The sequence below is a fragment of the Moschus berezovskii genome, chromosome 20 (assembly GCF_049115385.1).
Source record: "Moschus berezovskii isolate FMDL1 chromosome 20, NW_MosBer_1.0, whole genome shotgun sequence".
Taxonomy (NCBI): domain Eukaryota; kingdom Metazoa; phylum Chordata; class Mammalia; order Artiodactyla; family Moschidae; genus Moschus; species Moschus berezovskii.
Genome location: NC_142479.1, coordinates 57,409,819 through 57,435,452, shown reverse-complemented (window position 1 = coordinate 57,435,452; position 25,634 = coordinate 57,409,819). Strand labels below are relative to the sequence as shown.

Sequence of the window (25,634 nt, the reverse complement as noted above, 5' to 3'; positions counted from 1 at the left end):
GCTTTCGAATTCCCCACTTGTCTCTCACCAGAAATGCCTTCTCTCCACACGTCCATGGTGGAGCCCTTCTGTCCACCCACCTCCCCTGGGTCTGACCCCACTTCCCGCTCCCCCACTGCACACACCATTGTCTCACTGGACTAGCTGTACCCCCACATGAGTGCCAGTGCCACAGGCAATTTCCATATTTTCAGTCCCGTGTTCCAGTTACATTTCTTAGAAAAGTGTTTCTTCCAGGGGAAAAAGGCTTTAGATAGAAAAGATAAAATCAACACTGCTCTTTCCCACAGACACACTTACATACATACACAGCAAACATTTAAAGTTTAAAAAAAAAAAATTACCAACCTCTCTACTAACAGGATGTGTATTCACCACGAGGGGCAAAAAGTCATATCATATTAGCTCCAGTTATGGGTCCTTCATAAATCACCTAAGGCCTGAGTACCACAGACTGGAGAAGGTGCCCACAAAACACAGGGGACGATATAATGTGGACTCACAGGGCTGTCAATGAAATAAAGGGGAAGGCTCTTATGGTGCAAACCCAGGGTGCATAAGATAATGTGAAAGTATTTATTTGGCTCGAGAGTGGTTAACAAGGTCACGAGGAAGTAATTTACTGAACTGCATAGGTTAGTAAGGGGACCAATTTACTGGGACACTCAGAACGGTTATTATTATTATGAATGATAGCTAACAGTTATTGAGCCCTGACTAATGCCAAGAAGGGGACAACAGAGGATGAGATGGTTGGATGCCATCACCGACTCGATGGACATGAGTTTGAGTGAAGTCCGGGAGTTGGTGATGGACAGGGAGGCCTGGCGTGCTGCAGTCCATGGGGTCGCAGAGTCGGACACGACTGAGTGACTGAACTGAACTAAGTGCTAAGAGCCATGTAAAGGACTTTACATGGAACATACCTGTTAATTTCCCAAAGAACCCTAGGAGGGTATTATTATCCCCATCTGACATGGGTTCAGAGAGGCTAAGTAACTTGTCTAGGGTCACACAGCTAGTAAATGGTGGTGCTGAGGTAGCCAGTAAAGCAATGAGGTGAGACATTTAATAGTACAAGGTCTGTACGGAAGTTGTTGGTGGAGTGCTGATGGGGAGGGAGTACTCAGGCCTGTCCTGCTACTTGGGCCGCTCTCTGGGTTCACAGACTCAAGTACCGGAGCCCCTGCCTATTGATCTTTCTTCATGACAGCCATGAAGGCTGTCATGGATCTTCCACACTCTGTATCTCAGACAAGGTCAGACCCACACTCAAGGTCTCCCTGGGGGTAGGAAACCTCCATGTGAGGGTTCGAGGGATCTGTGTGTGAGACAGGGTGCATGAGCTGAGGCCCTCTTCCAAGAGAGGTCGGGTGGATGACACACATTCTAGCACCTTCCAGTTTGCAAAGCCTCAGCTGTGTCTTAGTGAATCCTCACAACAGCTTGGGAGGTAAATCCTGTCTCTTTACAGATGAGGAAACTGAGGCTCAGACAGGGGGCCCATCAGCCAGTAAGTGGTGGGGGGGTGGGGGGTTTGACCCTCGTCTGTCTGACTCCAAATCCTGCATTGGTGCTATTTTGCTCTACCGTCTAGATCCCACCCATGGATGATAACCAGTTCATTTGAGCAGAATGTGTTTATTCATGGGACTTTCCTAGTGGTCCAGTGGCTAAGACTCTGAGCTCCTAATGCTTGGGACTCAGGTTCTACCCCTGGTCAGGGAACTCGATCCCACATGACGCAACAAAGATCAAAGATCCCACGGGCTGCAACTAAGACCTGGCACAGCCAAATAAATAATGCATTTATATTATCATTATTAGCCATATATATATATTTTTTTTTTTAATGTGTTTATTCAGCACCCACTGTGTGTTCTGCATGGAACTGGGCACAGAACAGTGTCACGTCTCTAACCTGGAGGACGGTATCGTGGAATGGGCAGGCCACGTGCACAGGCAGAGAGAACCAGCCAGCTTATAGACCATCCTAGTGGAGGCAGGAACAGCAGTGAAGGAAGACAGCAGGGTGGGCTCAGACGACCCACAGGGCTGTGCTCTGGGGAGGATCTTTATGAGACAAAAGGAAGAGGAAGGGCACTTCCAGGACAGAGATGGGACTCAAAACACCAAAACCCAAGGAGCAAAAGAGGGAGGAGGCCAGGGCTTGAGATCCCAGCCGATGCGTTTAGATCCCACAGGCAGTGAAGTGGGGACCAGCTGGGGGCCGACACAAGGCCGGCACCCCCCAACAAAGGAACTCTTCAGAGCTGGAAGGAACACTGCAGGGGGATCAGCTGGCACAAAACGAAAGCCCACAGGAGGCTCCAAGACCCTGGGAAGTGGGGGGGGGGCAGGGTGTCTCATGCAGGATCCCGGGGGGCTGAGGGACCAGAGAAATCAGCCGTGGGGGGGGTACTTCCAAATCTTTAAGGCATTCAGACCCTCCTCTGTTCACAGAACACGCTGTACTGCAAGGAGAGGATCAAAGTCTAAAAGTGGACGCCACATTCGTAGCCCAATCAGTCAGCTGATTTCTGGGCATTACCTCCTCTTTCCAGGCCGGGAAGACCTCAGCATCCTCCCACTTCCCTACCCACCCCCCAACTGCCAGATTCACCAGCTGCTTCCACTCTTGGGTGCCTCTGCCTAGTGACACCTGATGGGAGACCCTCCCCATTCACTCCAGCCCTCTGGCCACCGTGTGGGGCCCCGGGACCTGTGCTCAGATGCTGAGGGAGCAGCCCCTCACCTGCCTGGAAGGAAGACCCCAACCTCTGCTCCAAGAGAAACAGCCTCCAATCGGGCAACATAAACCTCCGATGTTCACATCACCACCTTCAGCCCCTCTCCCAAGGTCCCCACATTGCACTTCTTTTGTGTGGCCAGATCCAGGAAGGTGCTAGAATAAAAGCCGTGGCCAGGATGGAAAGAAGACAGTCAAGCCCGTGGCTTCTGGAGACAGAATAGAGTCAGTCTCGGGGGGTGTGTGAAGGCCAGCGGACACGTCGGGAAAGTGACTCCACATTGTTCATCTCAGAAGTCAGGGATGCGCCCCCCCAAAATCTGGAGGCCCCTTTATAACCCTACCATATCTTCGGCTGCTAACCTCAGGAATCTTTCTTTCACGAGATAACCTACCTGGCTAATAGCGATCACAGGTGTCCTGCCTGCGAACATTTCCCAGCTCACATAGGGAACCCGGCGAGGTCCTGAGGGCAGTGATACCAAGCAATTTCGGGATCTCTCTGGCTGTTTGGAAGCATTGCTGACTCACGGGTGATTGTTCTGCTGTATATTCTCAAAGTCCTGCCTTAATATCTTGGTCTTCCTGGGTCTACCACGAAGGTGCTGGCAACCGCCCTGTCCTGAGTTGGGTCTCGCTTAAGCGGGCTCCGTTATGCGCATGCGTACACGCTCTCTATTATGTACACGCGGACACCTAGAACCCAACCCTGCCATGGGTTTCCATTTCTTTGGGAAGGGTAGAGGATAAACCAGGTTCTCACTGGAGGGTAATTATAGGTGACAAGAGGTAGAAGAGCTGCCCATCCCTGAGTAGTGAGCAGCACCGCCCACCACAGGCTGATCTGTCTGACCTGAGCCCTGGTCCCATTGCTGCTGCCACTTCGTGTCCTCTTGGGAGGACTTAGCTTCCTAACTCCAAAACTGTAAACATCACCTACTTAATTTTTTGGCCCCGCCCTGCAGCATGAGAGGATCTTAGTTCCCTGACCACGGATGGAACTCGTGTCCCCTGCAGTGGAAGCCCGGAGTCCTAACCACTGGACGGCCAAGGAATTCCCAAACATCATTTACTTTACAGAGACTAGAGGGAGGTGTCGTTGATAGGAGATAGGTAAAGACTTTATCATAATCCCCGGTATAATAGACAGTAGTTGCTGTTATCGGAGAAGGCAATGGCAAGCCACTCCAGTACTATTGCCTAGAAAATCCCATGGATGGAGGAGCCTGGTAGGCTGCAGTCCGTGGGGTCGCTAAGGGTCAGACACGATTGAGCGACTTCACTTTCACTTTTCACTTTCACACATTGGAGAAGGAAATGGCAACCCACTCCAATGTTCTTGCCTGGAGAATCCCAGGGACGGGGGAGCCTAGTGGGCTTCCGTCTATGGGGTCACACAGAGTCGGACACGACTGAAGTGACTTAGCAGCAGCAGCAGCAGCAGCAGTTGCTGTTATAAGTGCTAACACAGACCGATGCCATTCTCCACGCCAGGTACTGTTTCACATCAGTTCAGTTCAGTCTCTAAGTTGTGTCCGACTCTTTGCAACCCCATGAACCGCAGCACGCCAGGCTTCTCTGTCCATCACCAACTCCCGCAGTTCACCCAAACCCACGTCCATTGAGTCGGTGATGCCATCACCATCTCATCCTCTGTCGTCCCCTTCTCCTCCTGCCCTCAGTCTTTCCCAGCGTTAACTCATTTAACCCTCCCAATGACCCTGTAAAGAAGGTACTGCTATCATCACCCTCATTAGAGTGGGGAAATTGAAGTATAGAGATTAAGTGATTTGCCCGAGGTTACCCAGGTAGTTTGGGGGCTCATCCAGTCTGGCTCCAGGGCCTACGGTCTTAACCAGCAGCTCTCTGGGTGCAGTTGGTGGAGAGGTTCATTATTCAGTGTTCACTGGGGACTGAACACCCACTTATGGGAACCCAGAGAGGTGAGTGTGACATGGTCCTTGTCCTGCAGAGGCTCCCAGACTCACAGGGAGACAGATGCCTAAAAAGAAAATTATAGGAAGCTTAATGCAAGAGATGCAGCCTACCAGGGGTGATGGAATTAGGCTTTGTAGAAATACCATGGGAAAGGTCTAACACTGGCCGGAAACACTCATGTCCCCAGGCTACAACGAGCAGATGGATCTGGATTCTCCCAGCCTTACAGGAAAGAGGATTCAACTAAATTGACCAGTTGATTAGCTGATGGCTTCATTCATTCATTCAACTCAAGACCCTCTGGGATGGGTGCTCTGGACTAAATTAGTTCACAAAGGATGATTTTTAAAAGTCAGAGGAATTACAGTCCAGTTGCTGAGAAGCATAAGATCACAAGGACAAACTAACATATGAAAGGGGCTGGAGAATCTTCTAGATCACATCTTCCAAACAGGTGATAAGTTTTTACCTGGGACAGTAAATATTTTTGGAAAACAGACTAAGCAAAGATCATCCCTGCAAGCCTCTCTGTGTTGCCAACATGCTGAGAAGATACTAATATGCTAATAAGCACCATAAATAATACCAAGAGGGTGGAAGTAGCAGGTGGCACTTCCCAAACTTATTTGACCCCCAAAGCCCTTCTCAGCAGGATTCTGTGGGACTGGTGTAAGAAGCACAGTTTGCAACTTCCTGCTGTGACATAGAAAAAGTGTGCGGAAGAGCTGAGAGAGAGGGTGGAATTAGACTGGGAAGATTCCCAGAAGATGACAGCTCTGAAGGGAGTTTTGAAAAATTCCAGGAAGGTCATGGCCAGTTGGAGGAGTGACAGAAAAGAGTTTTTGGTCAGGAAAGGGACCCTAAGACCACTTTATAATGGAGGGATTCCCTAGTGGCTCAGATGGTAAAGAATCTGCCTGGAATGCAGGAGACCTGGGTTCAATCCCTGGGATGGAAGACGGCAACCCACTCCAGTGTTCTTGCCTGGAGAATCCCCATGGACAGAGGAGCCTGGTGGGCTGCAGTCCGTGGGGTTGCAAAGAGTCGGACATGACTGAGTGGTCAAGCACAAGGAAGTAGAATTTTGCTCCAGGAAAAGAGGAAAAGTAAGGACCACGCCGGGAGGACAGAGATGCCAGCAGGTGATGGCAGCCACATCTGGTCTCTGATGGGCGCTGAGGAGCTCATGGCTTTTCTCTCAGAAGGAGGGAGTCCCAGCAGTTTGGATAAAGGCTCAGGAGAAGAAGCCACCTCCGGTCTCCCCTGAAGTGGCACCTGAAAGATGTTATTGCTATGACTCAGGCAGGGTGGTCCATTGGGACAGAAGGGCAGGGAGGGAGCCAGGAGAGAAATGTGCCCTGGCTCTGGTGGGGCTGGGGGAACATTAAATCACAGAAGAGAAGGTACACAGCATAACACTATTTTTACAATGCTTAAAAATAAACAAAACGTGAGGGAGGAGGGAATCACTCCCTCACTTTAGAGAGGAGACTTAGTAATTTGCGGACTTGCCTAGTGGTACAGTGGTGAAGAATCCACCTGCTAACGCAGGGGACGTGGGTTCGATCCCTGGTGCAGGAAGATTCCACATTCAGCAGGGTAACTAAGCCTGTGCACCACCAAGCCCACATGTCCTAGAGCCTGTGCTCCTCAATAGGAGAAACCGCCGCAATGAGAAGCCTATGCACCACAGCCAGAGAGTATAGCCCCTGCTCACGGCAACTGGAGAAGTTCTGCGTGCAGCAATGAAGGCCTAGCACGGCAAATAAATAAATAAATTCTTAAAGAGGAATCTGGGAGTAACACACACACCACTATTAATATATATAAAATAGCTACACAACAAGGACTTACCATATAGAGCAAGGAACTATAACTCAGTATTTTGTAATAAACTATATGGAAAAGAATCTAGAAAAGAATATGTATATATAGATCACTAAATAATTTCACTGTAACGTGAAGCTAACACAATATTGTAAATCAACTCGACTGCAATTTTTTAAGGTTTTAATAAAATAATAAAAAATAAACAATATATATATGTATATCATCTATTCATTTCTATCTGGGAAAACTATTATTTTAAAGTGATGGAATACAGAATTCCTTAGTGGTTCACTGGTTAGTATTTGACGCTTTCACTGCTATGACTCGAGTTCAGTCCCTGGTTGGAAAAGTAAGATCCCGCAAGCCAGCACAGCATGACCAACATAAATAAATAATTAAATGATAGAATAAATACACAAAATTCAGGATGTGATCCTGCCTCGAGGGACACAGGGGGATAGGACGGGGAGTAGACCACAGATAGATATAAGGACCTTGATCATATTCTGGTTCTTTGGTGGTGTGGCCAGGCCCTGGTTTTCATCTTGTTATTATGTCCTGTATTCATGGTATGTTTGGGGCTTTCCAGGTGGCGCTAGTGGTAAAGAACCCACCTGCCAATTCAGGAGACATTAGAGAGGCAGGTTCAATCCCTAGGTGGGGAAGATCCCCTGGAGATGCGGGTTGCATGACAACCCACTCCGGTATTCTCCAACTTGGAGAATCCCCATGGGCAGGGGAGCCTGGCGGGCTAGAGTCCATGGGATCACAAGAGACTGGGACACGAGTGCAGTGACTCAGCATGCATGCATGGTATGTTTACTCTCTTGTATGCATCAAGTATCACATAATAAAGAATATTTTTAATCAGTCTGCAATCAAAAATATTTCTAAGAACAGAAAACATTACATGGCCTCTGTGCCTCAGTTTCCTCACCTTCCTTCCTGTGGTCCAGCCGGCTCTTCTCCCCTGGAGGATGGAAGGGCACAGTGAGTGCCATCCCTGGGTCAGCCTGCATTCAGCCCCAGGCCACCTGGTACCCCAACCAAACTTCCTCACTGCGCTTCACAGGGATGAAATGGCCAGTGCTGAGCTGTTAACTAGAGCCATATTACACCTACAAAGACCAGTCCTTGGAACCCCCTAAAAAACGTTGAAGTCATCACCTTTGATTGACACTTCACTTCCTGAGAACTGGAGGCCTTTGTAAGTATATTGCCTGAAAGGACACCAGAACACAAGGTCAGACTAGAGTCCACATTACCTTGGCTCCACCTAGTCGCACACTTCTGCCACGTGCCATCACCCACTTTTTTTTCTACACGGCTTGTAGGGTCTCAGCTCTCTGACTGGGGATTGAACCTAGTCAATCTGCACAGAAGTGGAAGCCATGGATTCCTAACCACTAGGCCACCAGGGGACTCACTGCCAGCTTCTTACTTGTTTATCTTATTATTTATTTATTTATTTATTGGCCTCACCACGCAGCCTATGGGATCTTAGCTCCTCGACCAGGGATCGAATTCGGGCCCTTGGCAGTGAAAGCTGGAGTCCTAACTATTGGACTGCCAGGGAATTTCCCCACTTTTTTCTTCAAATAGGTTAATTAGTTGGGACAAACCAACATAAAGCAAATGGCTTTCCCTGAGTATGGCCTTTCCTATATTGGAAGGAATTCAGATCTTTCTATTCCAAAGAAGCCTGGTCTGGGATAAAATATTTTATGACCTTTGTTGCTTAAGAATGACCTTCAGAACATCCTTAATTAATTCAATTCATCTTCATCTTTAACTTGGTTCCTGAGTATTATTTCATTTTATCTTCACAACTGCCCTGAGATAGTAATTTTAACCCCCATTTTACAGATGAACAAACTGAGAGTCAGGGATTTTTTTTTTTTTAATAGCACAAACAACTTTTAAGCAGAACTGAGATTCACACCAAGGCTGGTTTGACTCCTCTTTCTGAAACACCATGCTGCCTTTGTGCACAGAGGCTAGAAGCTCAGAGATGGACTCTGGGAAATCAGAGTGAGGGGAAAAGCTGTCCCAGCTGCGAGCTTGCTTAGAAGGAGCTCAGTGTGTTGGCCAACCAACTGTCAGCGTTACCAGCTGGGCTCCTGCCACATTCAGGATCACGTGTGGGGCTCACTAGGGATATGAAGACACATAGAGCAGAGTCCTGCCCTCTGTCAGTCAGAGGGGCTGACCCTCTAGTTGGGAAGACAAGACAGATCCTTGGAAAGAGGTAACTAGTGACAAGGGCCCTAGGTCTTCCCGGGAGGGCCTTGCAGAAGCGATGGGAATCTAGTCTAGCAGACTGAGCCTGTTGACTGGCAGGTGACTCTCAGTGGTATCCCTTCATCCTACGACCCATCTTAGAGGTTAACATGTGTGTCCTGCGCGATCCTTATGATGTGGGCACAAAGGTGATGGAGACCCGGTCCCGCCTGCAGGACACTCACAGTCTAATCAATGAAATGGATGTGCCTGGAAGGGGCTGAGTTGAGTGTGAAAGAAGGCAGCAGAGAGAAGGTGGTGCCTGGACTGTGCTTCGAAGAACGAACAGTTCACAGAAGTCATTCCGAAGAAGGTGGGGAAAGAGCACAGGCCAGGAGGTGCAAGGTCATGTCAGAACAGCCCAGATGATGAAGCAACACTGACGGCAAAGTGTGGACACCTCGAAATTTCTCACACGTTGTATCCTTTACTTTTTGTTTTGCAGAGAAAAAGCTAAGGTTCAGACAGGTTCAGGTCACCCAGATATTAAAGGCAGAACCATCCAGAGTCCAGGACTGTATCACCCAAAGTTCACACTCTTACCTGTGCAGCTGAAAGTAGGTCATAGAGTGAAAATGTTTGGGTGGGAGGTGAGTTAGGGTGGAGAATCAGAAAGAGGCTAAATCATTCTGGATTTTACAAGCCATACTAAAGAGGGCAGAACATCACCTGAAACTAAGACAACATTGAAAATCAACTACATTTCAATAAACATTTTTTTAATAAAAAAATTTAAAGAGGTAAAAAAAATTAAATATCATAAAAAAGAGTAGAACATAAGTCAGAGCTGCTGGCTGAATGCTCTTCTGTTGGGCCATTTAAAATGACAAAATCGCACTAACATATGTAAATAGTTAGTCAATGGAAACTTGCTGTAGGACTCAGGGAACTCAAAGTGAGGCTCTGTGGGAAGGGGTGAGAGGTGGGAGGGAGATTCAAGAGTGAGGGCATAGAGGGAGGACATATGTATACCTTGGTTAATTCATGTTGATGTATGACAGAAATCAAACCAATATTGTAAACCAATCATCAATCAATTAAAAATAAATATTTTTTAAAGAAATGACAAGGCCAACCAAATATGAAGGAAAAGCCTTTGAAGCCAAGAATGGGTGAGATAAGGGACTTGAAGGTAAGAGGTGACCACACATGGTGAGGCAGCTAGAAGTGCTTCCAATGTATTGGATTGGCCAAAAAGTTTGTTTGGGTTTTTCTGTAAGATGTGATGGAAAAACCTGAACAAACTTTTTGGCCAACCCAGTAGAAGGCTGTCAACCCACCAAGTCAGGAACATAAATAAGATAATGCAAAGATGGACAAAGCAGGGCTTTTCCAGATTCTGTGCTAGTCACACCCTGAGGGACTCCACTTCCTGTCCAAGTCCCCAGACCTTGTTGGAACACTTACAGGGTCTGGGATGGCAGTACTAAGTCTCATCTACCCGGTGCCCAATATTTAAAGGAGTCATGTCAGGTTAAAAAACTTTTCAATATATTTTCTGTATATGAAATAAGTAAACTATAAGGTTCTACTGTATAGCACAGGGAATTATACTCAATACCTTGTGATAACCTATAATAGAAAATAATCTGAAAAGAGTATATATGTATGTATGACTGAATCACTTTGCTATATACTTGAAACCAATATAACATTGTAAATTAATTATAATTCAATAAAAATATATTTTCTATCCACTCAGTGTGGATTCTATCCACTTATAATTCATGTACTTTTCAGTAGATATACTTCAATAATAAGCTAAAAAATTCTATCATCTTATCTTGGTAAAATCGGAGAAGGCAATGGCAACCCACTCCAGTACTCTTGCCTGGAAAATCCCACGGGCGGAGGAGCCTGGTAGGTTGCCGTCCATGGGGTCGCAAAGAGTCGGACACGACTGAGTGACTTCACTTTCACTTTCATGCATTGGAGAAGGAAATGGCAACCCACTCCAGTGTTCTTGCCTGGAGAATCCCAGGGACAGGGGAGCCTGGTGGGCTGCTGTCTATGGGGTCGCACAAAGTCAGACACGACTGAAGCGACTTAGGCAGCATCTTGGTAAAATACCTTATTCACCACTTGGAAGGCTAGGTTCTCCATGGCATTCTGAGCTAGAAAGTGACGTGGAAGCTCAAACCCAGGGCTCTGTGACAACCTAGAGGGTGGGATGGGGTGGGAGGGGAGAGGGAGGTTCGGGAGGGAGGGGATGTGTGTATACCTATGGCTGACTCATGCTGATGCATGGCAGAAACCAACACAGCACTATAAGCAATTATCCTCCAATAAAAATAAATTATTCTTTTTTTAAAGAAAGGAAACAGAAAAAAAAGAGAAAGTGACATGGAGAGAGCCAGTCCCCAGCCCACAGCCGGCAACTTGCTCATTCCTGCTCCACCCACCCGGGACACCCTGACTGAACCGCCAAGCTCCATCCACAGGCCCTGCAAATGGCCTCCCATTGACCACCTCTCAGCCCTAAGGGCACACCCACCCATCAGTACAGCTGCTCTGATGAGACAAGCCCCAGGCTGAGGTCTGCCCAGCCCAGAAGTAGATTCATAGACAATGGAACTAGGCACTTCCAGGTGCCTTAGGTGTATTTCTGAGTACCAAGAGCATGGCTAAGGATGAGGTGTCGTGGGTATGACCCCTTGAACCCCAGATGCCTGGCCCTGCAGGGAGGGGTGTAGCCTTAAGACACGAGAGTGAAGCCCCCTAATCTGAAGGGCTGGCAGGATCCCTTTGCCCTGGTCTAATACACTGCTGTGGGTCACAGCACTTGCAAGAAGATGCAGAGAAGCTGGAGAGAGATCAGGAGAACAAGAGAGTTAAAGGTATGCAGGAGACGGGGCCATCTGAGAGGGAAGATTCACTGAGCAATGCACCCTCGTCCTTGAGTGCAAGCTGAAGTTGCCATGACGCTAATGACCCTAGAAAACTAAAGGAGACAACCTAGTCTTGGACTAAGTCAGGAAAGACTGCAGTCAGCCCTGAGGAGGAAGTTCCTGGCTGTCAAGAGGTGGTGTGACCGACTGTAAAGCCTGCATTCAGGCAGTCTGTGTCATGGTTGGAGTTCTGGGCTTCGCCAGCTGTGGAGCCTTGGGTAATAGAGTGGCTTCCTTGGGGCCTCAGTTTCCTCATCTGTAGAATGGGGATAATAAGAGTATCTGCCTCCTGAGGCTGTTGTAAGGATGCAGTCATGTGTGTGGCATGTTTCCTTAGCTGGCTGGTAAATCTTGTCTCCCCCATTGGCTTCCCAGCTCCTTGCATAGGGTCCATGAGCCTCAGTTTTCTCACAGATAAAATGGGGATGAAAGGACCACCCTGGTGGTCCAGTGGCTAAGACTCCACACTCCCAAAGCAGGGGGCCTGGGTTTGATGCCTGGTCAGGGAACTAAATCCCACATGCTGCAACTAAGAATTCATCTGCCACAACTAACAGTTCATAGGTTGCAACTAAGGATTCCACATGCTGTGACAAAGATCAAAGAGCCAACGTGAAACTAAGACCCAGTGCAGCCAAATAAATAACAAAATATTTTTTAAAAAATGTTTAAGTGGAGGTGAAGATGCTAATCTCATGGGGCTCTTTTAGCTTCAAGGACAGTGTCAAGGTCTTAGACTCCATTCTTACTGATAGCTGAGGAAGGCTCCAGAATTTCTCCTGCAGAAGCTTCAGTTAAGATGGAGGACCACCACACCTGTGGCTGCACATTCTCCTTCCTGAAGTCCAGGGGCGGAGGAGGGTGGTCTCTAGAGATGCAGAAGCAGAGAGGAGGTGAGAGGACAAAAGAACTCCTTGCTGGCGGGTGGGTGAGGCCAGCTTGGCATCCTTCGCCAGCCATTCTCTGTCCCTCCTTGAGGTTCCATCCTTCGGATGAGGGCTTGGCATTTCCCAGGTCAAGCCAGTGCCCCTCTAGGGCTCTGCTATTGGGAAGGGCCTGGCTGGCAGCAAGGGACCTGGTGTTTGTCACGCATGATGTTCATTCGGCCAGCCTCCCTCTTCCTTCCCACCTGTGCCCACAGCGACAGAAGTTCTCGCGATGGCAGGCCAGCTAGAGAGGCAGGGAGGATGCTACCAGGGCACCCCGCCACCTGTAGAATGGCCGCAGTAGCCCTGGCTGGCTTGAGGGAAAGGGAAGCTGGGAGAAACCAGATGTGAAAGGAGCCAGGGAAAGAAGAAAGCACAATCGCTGGCCAGAAACAAGAGCTTCCGAAGAGAAAAAGTATGTACCAACTTCAAGTTTAGAATGAAGCAGATCTTGCAGAAATGAATAGATGGTGACTTCCCCAAAGACAAGTCTTTTGTAGACTTAGGGGGAAATTCTGATGATAAACAGAAACTAATCAGAATTCTTACAATCCAAAACTATCAATATCTGGTCATGGCCAACTCCATGATATAGAAAGATTTTTTTAAATTTATGTATACCTTCCCTCTTTCCAGAAGGATTTGTTCTTTTGCTTTTGTTTTTTGGCACGGAGAATCTTAGTTCCCTTCAACCAAGCATTGAACCCATGCCTACTGTAGGGGAAATATGGAGTCCTAACCACTGGACTGCCAGGGAAGGCCCTCCAGAAGGATTTGAATTGCCTGACAGCAAATATTCATTCTAACAACAACAAATATTTATTGAGCATCTACTATGAACTTGCCCAGCATAGAGACTGGTGTGATGTGAAAGCCTGCCCTCAAGGAGCTTGTAACACAGAACACATGGATTGAATCACAAAATGAAAAGAGAAAATCAGGATCAAGGTGAAGAAGACAACAAACACAGGTCAATGCAGGTACAAGGATTGAATTCATGTTTGAGTTTGCTAACAGTCAGAACTTAAAGGGAAACATATTTTGACAACAAGGAGAAATCACACTGGTTCCTCAGGGAGAAATCTAGGTGAATACTGAATTGTAAAAGTCAAGTAAAAAATCATCTATATCAGAAAAATGAACATAAGAATCGGTTTGGGAAAGAAAGACGATTCTGATTGTTTTCTAGTATGTGTGATGGAATTAGATGCAAAGGAGCATAAGGGATTAAGAAGAATGAGAAATTTTACAGCTGGAATTAATGTGAGAGGTGAGAGGTCATGACTCTACCTCCTTCCAGTTTAACAGGTGAGAAAACAGAGGCCCAGGAAGCAGTGACTTGCCCAAGGCCACCTCCCTCCACCCGTACCAAAATGGTCACAGGGCCACTACTGCCAGCTTCGTACATGTAGAAAGCTTGCCAGTGACTTGCACAAGTGTCCAAATAAGAAGCCTCCCAGGGACTTCCCTGGTGGTCCAGTAGTTAAGAATCAGCCTGCTAATGCAGGGGACATGGGTTCCATCCCTGGTCCGGGAATATCCCAAGTGCCTCAGGCAACTAAGCCCGTGCACCGCAAGAGAAGCCACCTCAATAAGAAGCCCGTGCACCACAATCAGAGAGTAGCCCCCACTCGCTACAACTAGAGAAAGCCCAGACTCAACAACGAAGACCCAGCGCAGCCAAAAATAAATGAAATAAAAAAGAAAACTCCCAGAGGTTCAGAAATAGTATTAACAAACCCAAGGCAGCAGCTTTCAAGCTGAAGGTCAAATGTAATCTTGACTGAAAGTCATCCTTTGAGGACCAAGCTAGAATACGAATGAGTAAATCCTTGCTTCTGCATGTGAATGGCAGCGGAAGGGAAAAGCTCTGGCCCCAACAGGGCAAGAGTTCAGAGCCCAGGCTTTAAGACCTGAGTCCTCATCTATAAAATGGGCAGAGTTTCGTTCCAACTCATGATGTGTATACAGACGCCGGCACATACACAGTGTTACCAAACATACTGACGTGCTCCTTGATGGGGGAACAGGTCACGCCAAATGAGATTTTCAAACTAAGACTCAGACACGTACGCATCGTATGACCTGTTGAGGAGAAATAGAACAGTAATAGGAAATATTTGCAAATGGAGTTGGGATGGAAAAAATTCTCTGGGGAACTGAGACCACGGAGATGAGGCTCACTTCAGCCCCTGGGACGGCGGCCCACTCAGATGGGGAGCTGCATCCTCTTGGGTGCACTTTGAACTTCGGAGCTGTTAGCCACATGGGGCCTAAGCTGAGCGACGGGACCCAGGTTCAGCTACCTTTCAAAGTCAGCAGAACAATGCGCCCAGAGCCATGGGTCACACCCAGGGATGAGGTTTTAAATCACTCTGTCCTTAGGTCTGCTCATGACACGTGTTTCACGTGTATAACTGGCATTCTTAGGAACCTCTGTTGCCCATGTGCCTTTACCAAGTGTATTACACATAGCATGGAGTTATGTTTTTGATTACTGACCCCCATCATATGCTCGACACTGGGGGAGGCAAGCACAAGGTGACAAGAACTCGTGTGTGAGACTTCTCTGGTGGTCTAGTGGCTAAGACCGTGAGCTCCTGATGCAGGGGGCCTGGGTTCAATCCCTGGTCAGGGAATCAGATCCCACATGCCGCAACTAAGAGTTTGCATGCTGCAACTAACAATCCCGCATGCCACAAATAAGACCTAGCATATCCAAATAAATAAATAATAACACATGTGTAGTCTAGAATAACACATGGGTAGTGTAGAAGATGCCCATGGCCCATGAGAAAGGGAGCTGGGAATATAGGGCATAGCTGTCCTGGGGAGTCGATGGGAAGAGAAGGGAGGGATAACATATTCTCTGCCTGTTGGACAGTACATCTGGAATCTCAGACTCAGAGAGAGAGGATTTTGATCTGGGTCTCAAAGACACTAGTAGTAAAGAACCTGCCTGCCAATGTAGGAGACGCAGGTTCAATTCCTGGGCCAGGAATATCCCCTGGCGAAGGAAACAGCAATCCACTCCGGTATTCTTGCCTGGAGAATCTAATGGACAGTGGAGCCTGATGGGCTATAGTCCATGGGGGTTGCAAAGAGTCAGACATGACTAAATTGACTTAGCAAGCACGCACTCAAAGGCAAAATGGAATTTGAGCAGTCGAGTGTGGGAGAGGAGAGAGGAGATAGCAAAGTGTCTCCATGAACACGCACAGAGGGACTCCTGGGGGCTTAGGAAAGGCACACCTGACGTGGTGGTGGCTTTGTGCCCACGAAAGTGCAGAGACAAGGGAGGTTTAGAGTAGGGGAGAGACAGCCTCAGAAAGCCAGGTTAGGGGGACTTCCCTCGTGGTCTGTGATTAAGAATCCATCTTCCTATGCAGAGGACACAGGTTTGATCCCCGGTCGGGGAACTAGGATTTCATGTGTTGCGTAGTGCAGCCAAAGAAATAAAGAAAGAAAGATAGCCAGGTTAGTAAGATACATGGTGAGGAGCTGGACAGGATGTGAGAGGCTGGCGTGCTCCTGCCGCCATAGTCCCTATTTGCATTCCTAATGGGCCCTGCGTGGAGATTGGCTTTCCTCGCTGGCCCAGCTGGCTCTGGCAGATAAGTGGGACTCTGTGCCCAGGGGCAGGGCGCTTGGTCCTGTTGCTCCCATCCCCCTCACCACACACACACACACACACACACACACGGTCCTTCCGGTTTTTCCAGCTTAGCTGGAGTGAATTGTCTCCCAGTATGCTAGTCTCCATCTAGCTGACGAGGATTTCCTGACGGCCACAGGCCTCAGAAGAGCCCTCTGGCTCCTGGCCCTTTACCCTCACCCCTCCTCGCCTCTCCTCCCACCTTCCATCGCCTTGTCCCTGCTGAGGAATCCCATGCCTGGCTGAGCCCAGGTCAGGTCTACAATCTCTGCACTAGTTCGGGTGAACCTGGGCATGTTCTGTGGCCACTTGACCTCTGACCTCTGCTCCCTCCCCTCGGTGCTTCCTACTGAACCTTAAGACCACTGCAAGAAGAGGCTGAGAACGCCGCTGTCTGGGTTCCATTCCTTCCTCCTCTGCTGGAGATACCAAATCTCTAAGCTCAAAGACCCAGAGACTCCTGGTGGGTCCATCATCAGCACTCTTTGACCAGGGACTGTATCTTACTCCTCTTCTCCGGTAGGACTAGCAATGCTATAGTGAGGTTTTCTGGAAAGAATTTGATGCTTCTCAAGGACTTTTGTAAAAATCCTTCCTTCTGAAGCTCTTAACAGCCCTGCAGGTGGGCAGGGCAAACGGCTTCCTTATCATCACCCATTTTGCAGATGAGAAAACTGAGGCCTGGGGGATGTTAGAGACTCGTGCATGATCTCACAGCTGTTTGAGTGTAAGGTTTTGTGCTCAACACTCCCCACCCTGCCCTGAAGTCACCTCTCAATGACACCACCCACCCAACCAGACATAGTCCAAATAGCTAGCAGTCCAAGGCCAGAAGCGTGTCCAGCTGGGGCCCAGAACAGCGGAGGGATTTGCATAATGTCACACCGCAGCCAGTGGCAGAACCAGGTTTCAGGTCCCCTAACTCCCTGCCCAGAAACCTCCCACCACCCCACACTGCCCCATCTTGTCTCCCAACATACTTCCCCTAGATGTATGGGTGTGCCTGACATTGCTGGAATTTACTCCACACATAATGAGGCCATTTTGAGAAGGTCCGCCTCAGGGGGAACCAGAGAGCTGTCTAGTGTCCCCATCCTGACCCCTGCCAACTCCTCCCGGCTGTGCACGCCAAGCTGCAAACAGATAAACAGAGTCCATCAGCCTGCATTTCCCTACCCCTTGCCCCCGACACACCTTGCTAGCCTCAAGAACAAGAGGCGGAGTTTGGGGTTTCGAAGCTGTGAAGAAGGCTGCATGGGAATTAAGAAGGAGTGGAGAAATGCTGCAGACTGGTTGCCGCACGGGTCAGTGTTCACAGAAAGAATCCACCAGTAACCGACCGAACGAGAGGCTGCTTGTCCACAGCACCGAAGTGATTTTACCTTTAGCAGTTGAATTATTTGAGCAAACTCCGGGAGACAGTGAAGGACAGGGAAGCCTGGCGTGCTGTGGCCCATGGGGTCGCAAAGAGTCAGACACGACTGAGCGACTGAACGATGACAAGTTGAATTGTAGTGATTATCAGTTTAATGCGAGGACAGGAAAGCTTCTCTCCCTCCAACGCAAGGCTGATCTGGCCTGGAGAACCTTCTGGATCTAAGGCAACTACTGTGCCACGTACCACAGGTTGCCTGACACCAAAGAAGTGGGTCTCGACCTCTGAGCACAGAGCCAGGTCCCCAGCTTCCCAGGTCACGGCCCACTGAGAGTCAAGCCACAGAAGAGGAGTCAAGGTGAAGGAAGAAGCCAGAAGCAGCCGTAGGATAGACCCCTGGAGGGAAAGTATGGGGTTGCGGCCTCAGGAAGATTCTAGAAACCCTCTGCTCAGATGGGTTAGCTGTATTCAGCTGCCCAGGAGCTGAGAGGAGACCAAGTGATTTTCCCGAGGCAGTCCCGTCTCCCAGCCCTCTCTGCATCCCAGACCCCCCTGCAGGAGTCCTGGGAGATGGGACTCTTCCCTTTTCCTCCGCTCCCCCCCCCCCCAACTCAGGAACTCTTCCTGCTCCCTCCTAGTCTCCCACTGAGAACAGGGAATTCCCTCTCCAGCAACAGGAGCCATAGGGACTGGCCTGGAGTTGGGGCGGCTCCAGGGACAAGACCTGGAGGGGAGGAGGTGGGAGGCGCTCCCCTGCTGCTGCCCCGCTCGTACCTCCACCCCCCAAAGAATGTAATTAAGCGGCAGGCCTCTGCCAGGAGCCAGGCTTTCTGCCTTCCGTCTATAAATCACCTTCTGAATCATCTCTCAGCTCCTGGAGGAGTAACTTCTCCTCAGGCTGCTCCCGGCAGCCCCAGTGCCACTCCCCCCACCCACCCTCACCACCCCGGGAACCTGCCTCCCCCACCCCTCCCTGGTCCAGCCCAAGGTGGCTCCAGGTCGCAGCTGGAAGTGGCAGTGGCTCAGGAGTCCAGCAAACTGTGGGACGGGAGGAGGAGGGTTAGGGAAGAACACACTGCCCTCTCTGTTCCCTCTTTCCTGGGCAGGCAGACAGCAGAACTTAGGTTAGCCTAGCCTAGCTTCCTCATGTTAAGTATAGAGCCTCAGGCTCCTGGTCTCCAGTACCAAGTTAAAGGGACAAGTTGGCTCTGAGGATAAGAAGAAAACAGGCTCAGATGGTAAAGAATCTGCTGGCAATGGGGGAGACCCGGGTTCGATCCCTGGGTTGGGAAGATCCCCTGGAGAAAGGAATGGCAACCCACTCCAGTATTCTTGCCTGAAGAATTCCAGGGACAGAGGAGCCTGGCCGGCGGCAGTCCATGGGTCCCAAAGAGTCGGATACAAATGAGTGACTAACACACAGATACACACACAGGTAGGGTCAACCTGGGAGAACTTCTTGGGAGAGGCAAGTTTAGATCTAGAACTTAAAGGAATCAAAATAGCTTGCAGACAGGGGTAAAACTAACATGTATATAACACTTCCAGTATGCTAGACATTATTCAGAGAGCTTTACCTGTATTCACTTATTTAATCTTCACAACAACCCTCTGAGGTAGAAACAGTCACTGTTCTCACTTTACAGATGGGGAAACCGAGGCTCAGAGAGATGAACTTGCTGTAGGTTACCCCCTACTACAGGAATGTGAAGGCAGGCAGTTGGGCTCCAAGAGGAATGTGAGTGTTCGGGGAAAATGAGGTTTGGAGGTGTGAGCAGATGGACTTGGAGCTTTGGGAGCTAGGTCAGATGGGGCCGCAGAACGAAAGGGCCGGGCTGCCTAGGAGGCTCTGTCTACACAGGTGGCCCGGAGGGGTGGGGGAGGCAGGTTCCCAGGGGAGTGGCACTGGGGCCACCTGGAGCTCCCTGCTTCACAGCCGTGAATCAGGTCCTTGTCATGGCCCTGCAGACTCCAAGAGGCAGAAGAGATCCCTCAGGCTGCCTAAGAAAAATAAAGCCTAGAGGCAGGCACAGAGAAGGAAAGGGACTCATCCCAGGTCACACAGCCTGTCAGTGGTAAACTCCGCCCTCAGACTCAGTCCAGACACACAGTAATGTGAACAGGTAGGTGCAGCGTCAGGGTGGTACTAATCCTTGAAGAAGGGGTTAGGCTCACCCGTTCCCTAATTAGGAATAGGGAGTAGAGAACGTCCTCTCCCTCCCTGGTGCCTTCACCAGGATTCTGTGGCTCATGGCAGGATGAATGGAAAAGGCTAGAAGGCCAGATGCCCCTCACCCTCTGGGCTGACCACATTCTGAGACCAGAAAAGTCTTCCTTTTCCCTCATGCTCCCTAGAAGGGTCTGTTAGCTATATCCTTCTCTGAGAAGAGCTGCCTCTCCTGCCCCAACCCCAGGCTCCTTGTCTCCTGCCCAGACCCAGGAGAAATCTACTCAGAGTCTAGAGAGAACCTCCAGGTCAGAGCTCCCTTCCCCTACCTCGCATCCATAACATCTCCATTCTACCTCTGCCTGAGCACCACCTGTGTTTATCAGCGTTACGTTCTGTAGTGGGCAGGATGGGAGATGCTTGCTTGGCCGAGCCTGTTCTTTGGGGATTTCTACCTAGAGCCCTCGCTGTCACCTCAGTTTCTGAACCAGCGATTGAGCAAGCACTCCAAAGCCAGACAGCATGAGTGGTGGCAGATTCTAGCTGGGTTTGCCACCGGGAAAGCTGCAGGGAGGGAGGGGGCATGTCCGCTAGAGAACCTGGCACCCCAGTCCAGCTCCTGCCTCTTCTGACCTCCATCCAAAGTTCTTCCCACCAGGCAAGTGTTCCAGATCCTTCCCAGATGAGAGCCCCTCAGATTACCTGGGGTGAGGGTGATGCTCAGGGCCCAGATGCACCCATCACTCACCTCTTGGCCCCACAGATGCTGACAAAATACTCTGAAATTCTGGGAGAACTTTCCCTGATTGCTACCCCCTCCCCCATACCTTCCCCCCATATATTAAAAAAGGTTCTTCAGAGAACATAACTCAGCTCCATTCTTCTGTTTGTGCAGTGCAGTGCTCAGTCATGGCCGACACTTTGCAACCCCATAGACTGAAGCCCACCAGTCTCCTCTGTCCGTGGAATTGTCCAAGCGAGAATCCTATGGTGGGTTGCCATTTCCTACTCCAGCATTATAATAATATTTGACCTGAGTTTTGCTCTTGCTGCCGTTTCGATGGTTGTTGGCCTTTTTTCTTTATTTTTTCAAGCGAAATGTGGTCCCATCAGAAGACAAACAGATCAACAACCACTTTTGCTCCCCTTGGACAGCAGGCCCCGCCCACAATGGGGGTGGGGTGGGCAGGAGGGTGGTGAACTCACTTCCAAGAGACCCAGATTAATTCCCCACCACCTCCCCCCAGGGTAAGGCCTGCCGTGGAAGGGAGACCACCCGGTTAAAGCCTGGCCATCCGATCTGGTATCTGCCCATCTGTCTGTCTGTGTGTCTGTCTGTGGGATCAACAGCCTCCAGCCAGCTCAGCTCCTCGCCAGCCCCAGCCCCAGCCAGCTGTAATTCCTGCCTGTTACAAGTGTTAACACCTGGCCTGGGGCCTTCCTCCCCCGCAGTCTCCAGGTGCCTCTCTGAGCCCAGCCCACTGACCCCCACAGGGTTTGACTGAACATGTTCACAAGCCTCTGAAAGGCAGGTGGAGGTGGGAGTGGGTGGGGGAGGCAGCAGGACATCTGACAGATGGGGAAACTGAGGTAGGGCTTAGGGCAAGTGCCCGAAGGGGGAAATGGCTCCCAGGATGGTGGAGAGAGCTCAGCTATTCTTATTTTCCAGATCTCTTCCCTCGACTTCTGCTGAGCATTTTCACCCAAGCTGGGAAGCAGAGGTAGGCTAGTGATTCCTGCATGAGGAAACAGAGGCCCAGAGGGTTGTGTCCCACAGAGGTGGCTCCCGACCCCCAGCACAGGCCCCTTCCATCAGGGCCTCCGCCTCTGGAATGCAGCAGGCACTAGGCTGGGCTCTATTAAGACTGTTCATTTTTCCCCCAAGAAGGAGAAGAAAGGCAAGTTCCTCCACCAGGCGCTAACTGGGACTGACAAGAAGAATTATAGAAATCAGTGCCTCTGCCACTGCTTCCTGTCCCAACTCTTCTACTACCTAGCTGCAAGGCCCTGGAACATCTCTTCCTTCATTGAGCCTCTGCCTGATGCGTCTCCCTGTCGCTCGGCCTTCTGGTCTACCTTCTGGAGGCTTGGGCCTGAGCAGTGCGGAACACTGCAGGTGGGGTGCTCTCCTTGATGGGTGGCACAGACAGAAATCCCAGCTGAACAGTTTCCCTTTAAAGTCCCTCCTAGGGAATGTGAGAGCTGGGTGGGCCGAGGAGGGCAGGCTATGATGGGCTAGAGAATTGGAATCTGGCTGCCCTGGGGGCAGAGTAGAAACAGGAATCTGAGGCCTGTCTACTCTACTGTCCCGGTCCCAGCCTCGGCCCCTGGCTCTGGCCCTGAGAACATGACACGCTCTGCCCTAGCTCCAAGACCAAAGACAAACGGCGTAAGAAGGGAGGGCTGGTGACATAGTCCCCGGGCAGACAGGATGAGCTCGTGCCAATCAAGGCACCTCCCCTTGCCCATGCTGCCCAGCCCCAGATCCCAAGTCCCTGAGCCCCTTTCAGCTTCCTCTCTAAAACTCTTGTCTCTTGCTGGACTATCCCTGCTGGACCATGGATGCCCACCAAGCCCCCAAGCTTAGAACATCATTCACACTTACAGGTCATATGACTGCAAACATATCCACAGCCACTTACAGGTCATACCCCTGCAAACCTATCCAGAGCCACGGGCCCAACCATGGTCACTGTCACCTGAGGACAGAGTCACAGGCAGACCCGGGCACAGCCCTCACACTCATACTCACAATCAGGTCATGGCCATGAGCACTGATATCCGTGCACAAAGACATCTGTGGAGCTTTCCCCTTATACGGTCACGAAGGCATGTGCACACATGCGCACGCACATGCACACACACACACACACACACAAAACACTCACATGCCCAGTCACGAATGCAGTCATGCAGTGTCATCAGCAGACACAGGTGCTGACCTCTACACGGGCACAGATACTTCTCGACTTTCTCTGTCACACACACATCACAGAATCAGCCGCTTGCCAACACTTGTATGCAAAGACATAGGCACCCTGGGCCATGGATTCCCCCAGGCACATTTCACACAAGTTCACATCCACAGTCTCCCATTTGCAGGCACAGATGCTCCTTCACACGGAGGGACGCTAGTGTACAGAGGACACTCCTTAGGGTCATAGACCTAAACACACATACTCACACACACACACCTCTCTGCCCAGACAAAGCAACATCTCCGTCCCCCTCCCCAACCCCAAATAAGCCATGTGTCCAGCAATTATGTTAGGGCCAATGTCCAGGTTTTTCCAGCATCTTCCTATTGGGTGGTCCCTACCTGAATGATCCCCAATACACCGCTACACAGCAGACACCCACCCCTCCCTACCAGCACTGCCCCCCAAAAGTGCTCTTGTCTAGTTCATAGGAGAGGGGAACCCGGTCTTTCCCCCTTGGTTCCTGCAGCCTATCCGTCTCCAAGCCTTCTCTTTCCATCCTCCCCACCCACCCCAGGTCCCTGAGAAAGCAGAGAACAGCATCCCCTTGGCCAGAGGATGGGAAAAGGGTCGGGAAGGGCCAGTGTGGCAGGACTGTTTTCTGCAGCAGCCTTCCCCTCAACCAGCAAAGCCCCCAACCCGGAATTCCTGGCTGCCCCCGCAACCCTGAGGACTTCTTTATGTTCAGGAGGCCTCAGGCCAGCCCACGAAGATGGGAAGGAATGGCTGGGCAGAAGAAAGATTTCCCCTTGGGTGTCTGTCCTGGGAGAAACTCTCAGCACCCTCTCTATGACGCCCCTTGGCCATGCCCTGCTCCTACTCCCATCCTGCCCTCCCAAACACCCAGACACAAATACTGCCACCCCCAAACAGCTGGAGACAGGCTCAGGGTGTGATCCCCAAATCTCCTGGCTCTGCTCCTCCTATCTCAGGCTGGGCAGGGGGTGGTTAAGAAGGGAAAAGGGGACATGCAGGTGGCACTCCTCTCTGACTTTCATCCTGGGGCCACAGACCCTCTGCTCACTCACAGATCCCAAATTCTTCCTCCTTACCTTCCACCCCACCCCACCCCCCCACCTCCAGCTAAGGCTCTCCTACATCCAGGAGGGGAAGATTCTTTAATTAAAGTTTTCCGGAATGCAGGGGGCTGGAGACTGAGGAGAGGCGGGGTGTAATTTAGAGAGCTGGTTTCAGTGTGTCTTTCCCCTCTGGCCTCTGGGACCTGCCGGGGAGCGATGAGGCCGCTTGGAAAACAAGGGGACTCCCTGGAACTGGGGCTCCCAAAGGGCTGTTTATTCCATGACCAGTTCCCCCATACAGGCAAAACCCCCACCCCAGAACACCGCGCCTGGTTTCCCAGCCTTATCTACTAAAAACGTCTTTTGTATCCGCATTTCCCAGGGACTGAATCCTCCTCTCCCTCTCTCTCTTTCTCTTCGGGCCTTGGTTTTTCCAAAAGGAACGAATGTGACATGGAGAATTGGGGTTTTGGTCAAAGAACACACCCACCCCCCTCCCGAACAACTACATTTTCAAGGAGCCCCGCTTTTGCCAGGATGGACAAGCAAGAAATGAATTAAATCCGAATTCAATGGCATCTCGGATCAGCACATACCATATTCACTTCTGAGGCTCAAGATTAATCTAGAGCGGAGTGGGGAGAATCTGATGAAATCCACCCCCCACCATTGCCCTGCCCCGGGGATCCCTGAAGCCACTGGGGTCTAAAATATGAAGGCACAGTGGGGGTTATTGTGGGGAAATCTCTTGATGGAGGTGCCGGAGGAGATAGGGGTGGCAACGAAGGAACAGGATGATTTTGCCCATGAAGACCCCAAAATGGAGAAGAGGAGTGGCTGCGCCCCAGGGACCTCGCTGGATTTCCAGAAACCCAGTTGCAAGCAAATGGAGGGTCTTCAGGGGGCCTCCAGATTGGGACCGGTTGAGGGTTAGGATCTAAGAATAAGAGACCTTCTGAGATGGGGAAAGTCCTCAAGCCTCTGCAGCGACTAGGAAGGAAAATGGTGCTTATCAGAGAAGCTAGGAGTTGGATTCTAAAGGCGACACCAGCAGAAAATCCGGGGCGGGGGGCGGCGGTGGGCGAGTGGGGAGCTGGAGGGAGGTAAGAAGAAAGGAGCCCCAGCCCTGCGGCAGCCCACCCCCGGCTGGCGCCCCCCGCACCAACCTCCCTGGGGCTCCGCGGAGAAATCGGGCCGCGGGCAGATAAGAGGCGAGTCTTACCACCAAATTGGATAGCCGGCGAGGACCCTGGTGCCACAGAGCAGGAGGCCGAGGAGCAGCCGGAGCAGGTGGGGCTCCATTAGAAGCGGCGCCGAGGAGGAAGTTTGCCCGCGACCATGAAGAGGGGGAGCGACGCCCCCAATAGTTGGAACAAAGTCCACTTGAGATTGGAAATGACTTTCGGGCTTGTCAGAAGCGCACCTCCACCCGCAGCTGCCCCCTTCCCGAGCCCAGCGCGGAGCAGCCGGGTTTGAGGATGTCAGCGAGCAGCCAATCAGAGCCCGCGGCCTAAGGTAAGAGATGAGTCTGTAGTTCAGCCTGTCAATCACGCGCCCCTCCCGCCCGGCCCACGAGTCTGGCTCGGGGAAGGGCATCGCCCAGCAAACTTGGGCAAAGCCCGCGCCCCGGACCCAGTGGGAACTTGAGGGGGGACACGGCACCTCGGACCCTCCGCTGGCCCGGAACAGCAGCGGCCCCCCGCCAGCCAGGTTTAGGGAGCCGGGGCTGTGACTGGGGTGTTCACGTGGTGCCGGGTTGGCGTGGGTATTGACGGGTGGCTCCTTTTCTCTCCGGAGACCGTGACCTCTTGGGACTTGGGCCCTTGAGG

At 50.7% G+C, this 25,634-nt stretch overlaps 1 protein-coding gene across 2 annotated transcripts in view; it reads right to left on the bottom strand.

Annotated features, from left to right (window-relative positions):
- The window catches only part of WNT3 (Wnt family member 3), a 53,022-nt gene extending 27,740 nt beyond the window's left edge, over positions 1-25,282 (bottom strand). The window contains exon 1 of one of the 2 annotated variants that reach the window (XM_055408108.2): positions 25,028-25,282. In XM_055408108.2, coding sequence (XP_055264083.2) covers positions 25,028-25,107 — 80 coding nt within the window. In that variant the 5' untranslated portion in view covers positions 25,108-25,282. The remainder of the gene's footprint in view (positions 1-25,027) is intronic. The other variant, XM_055408109.2, reaches the window with a different exon arrangement.
- Positions 25,283-25,634: the final 352 nt, after the last annotated feature.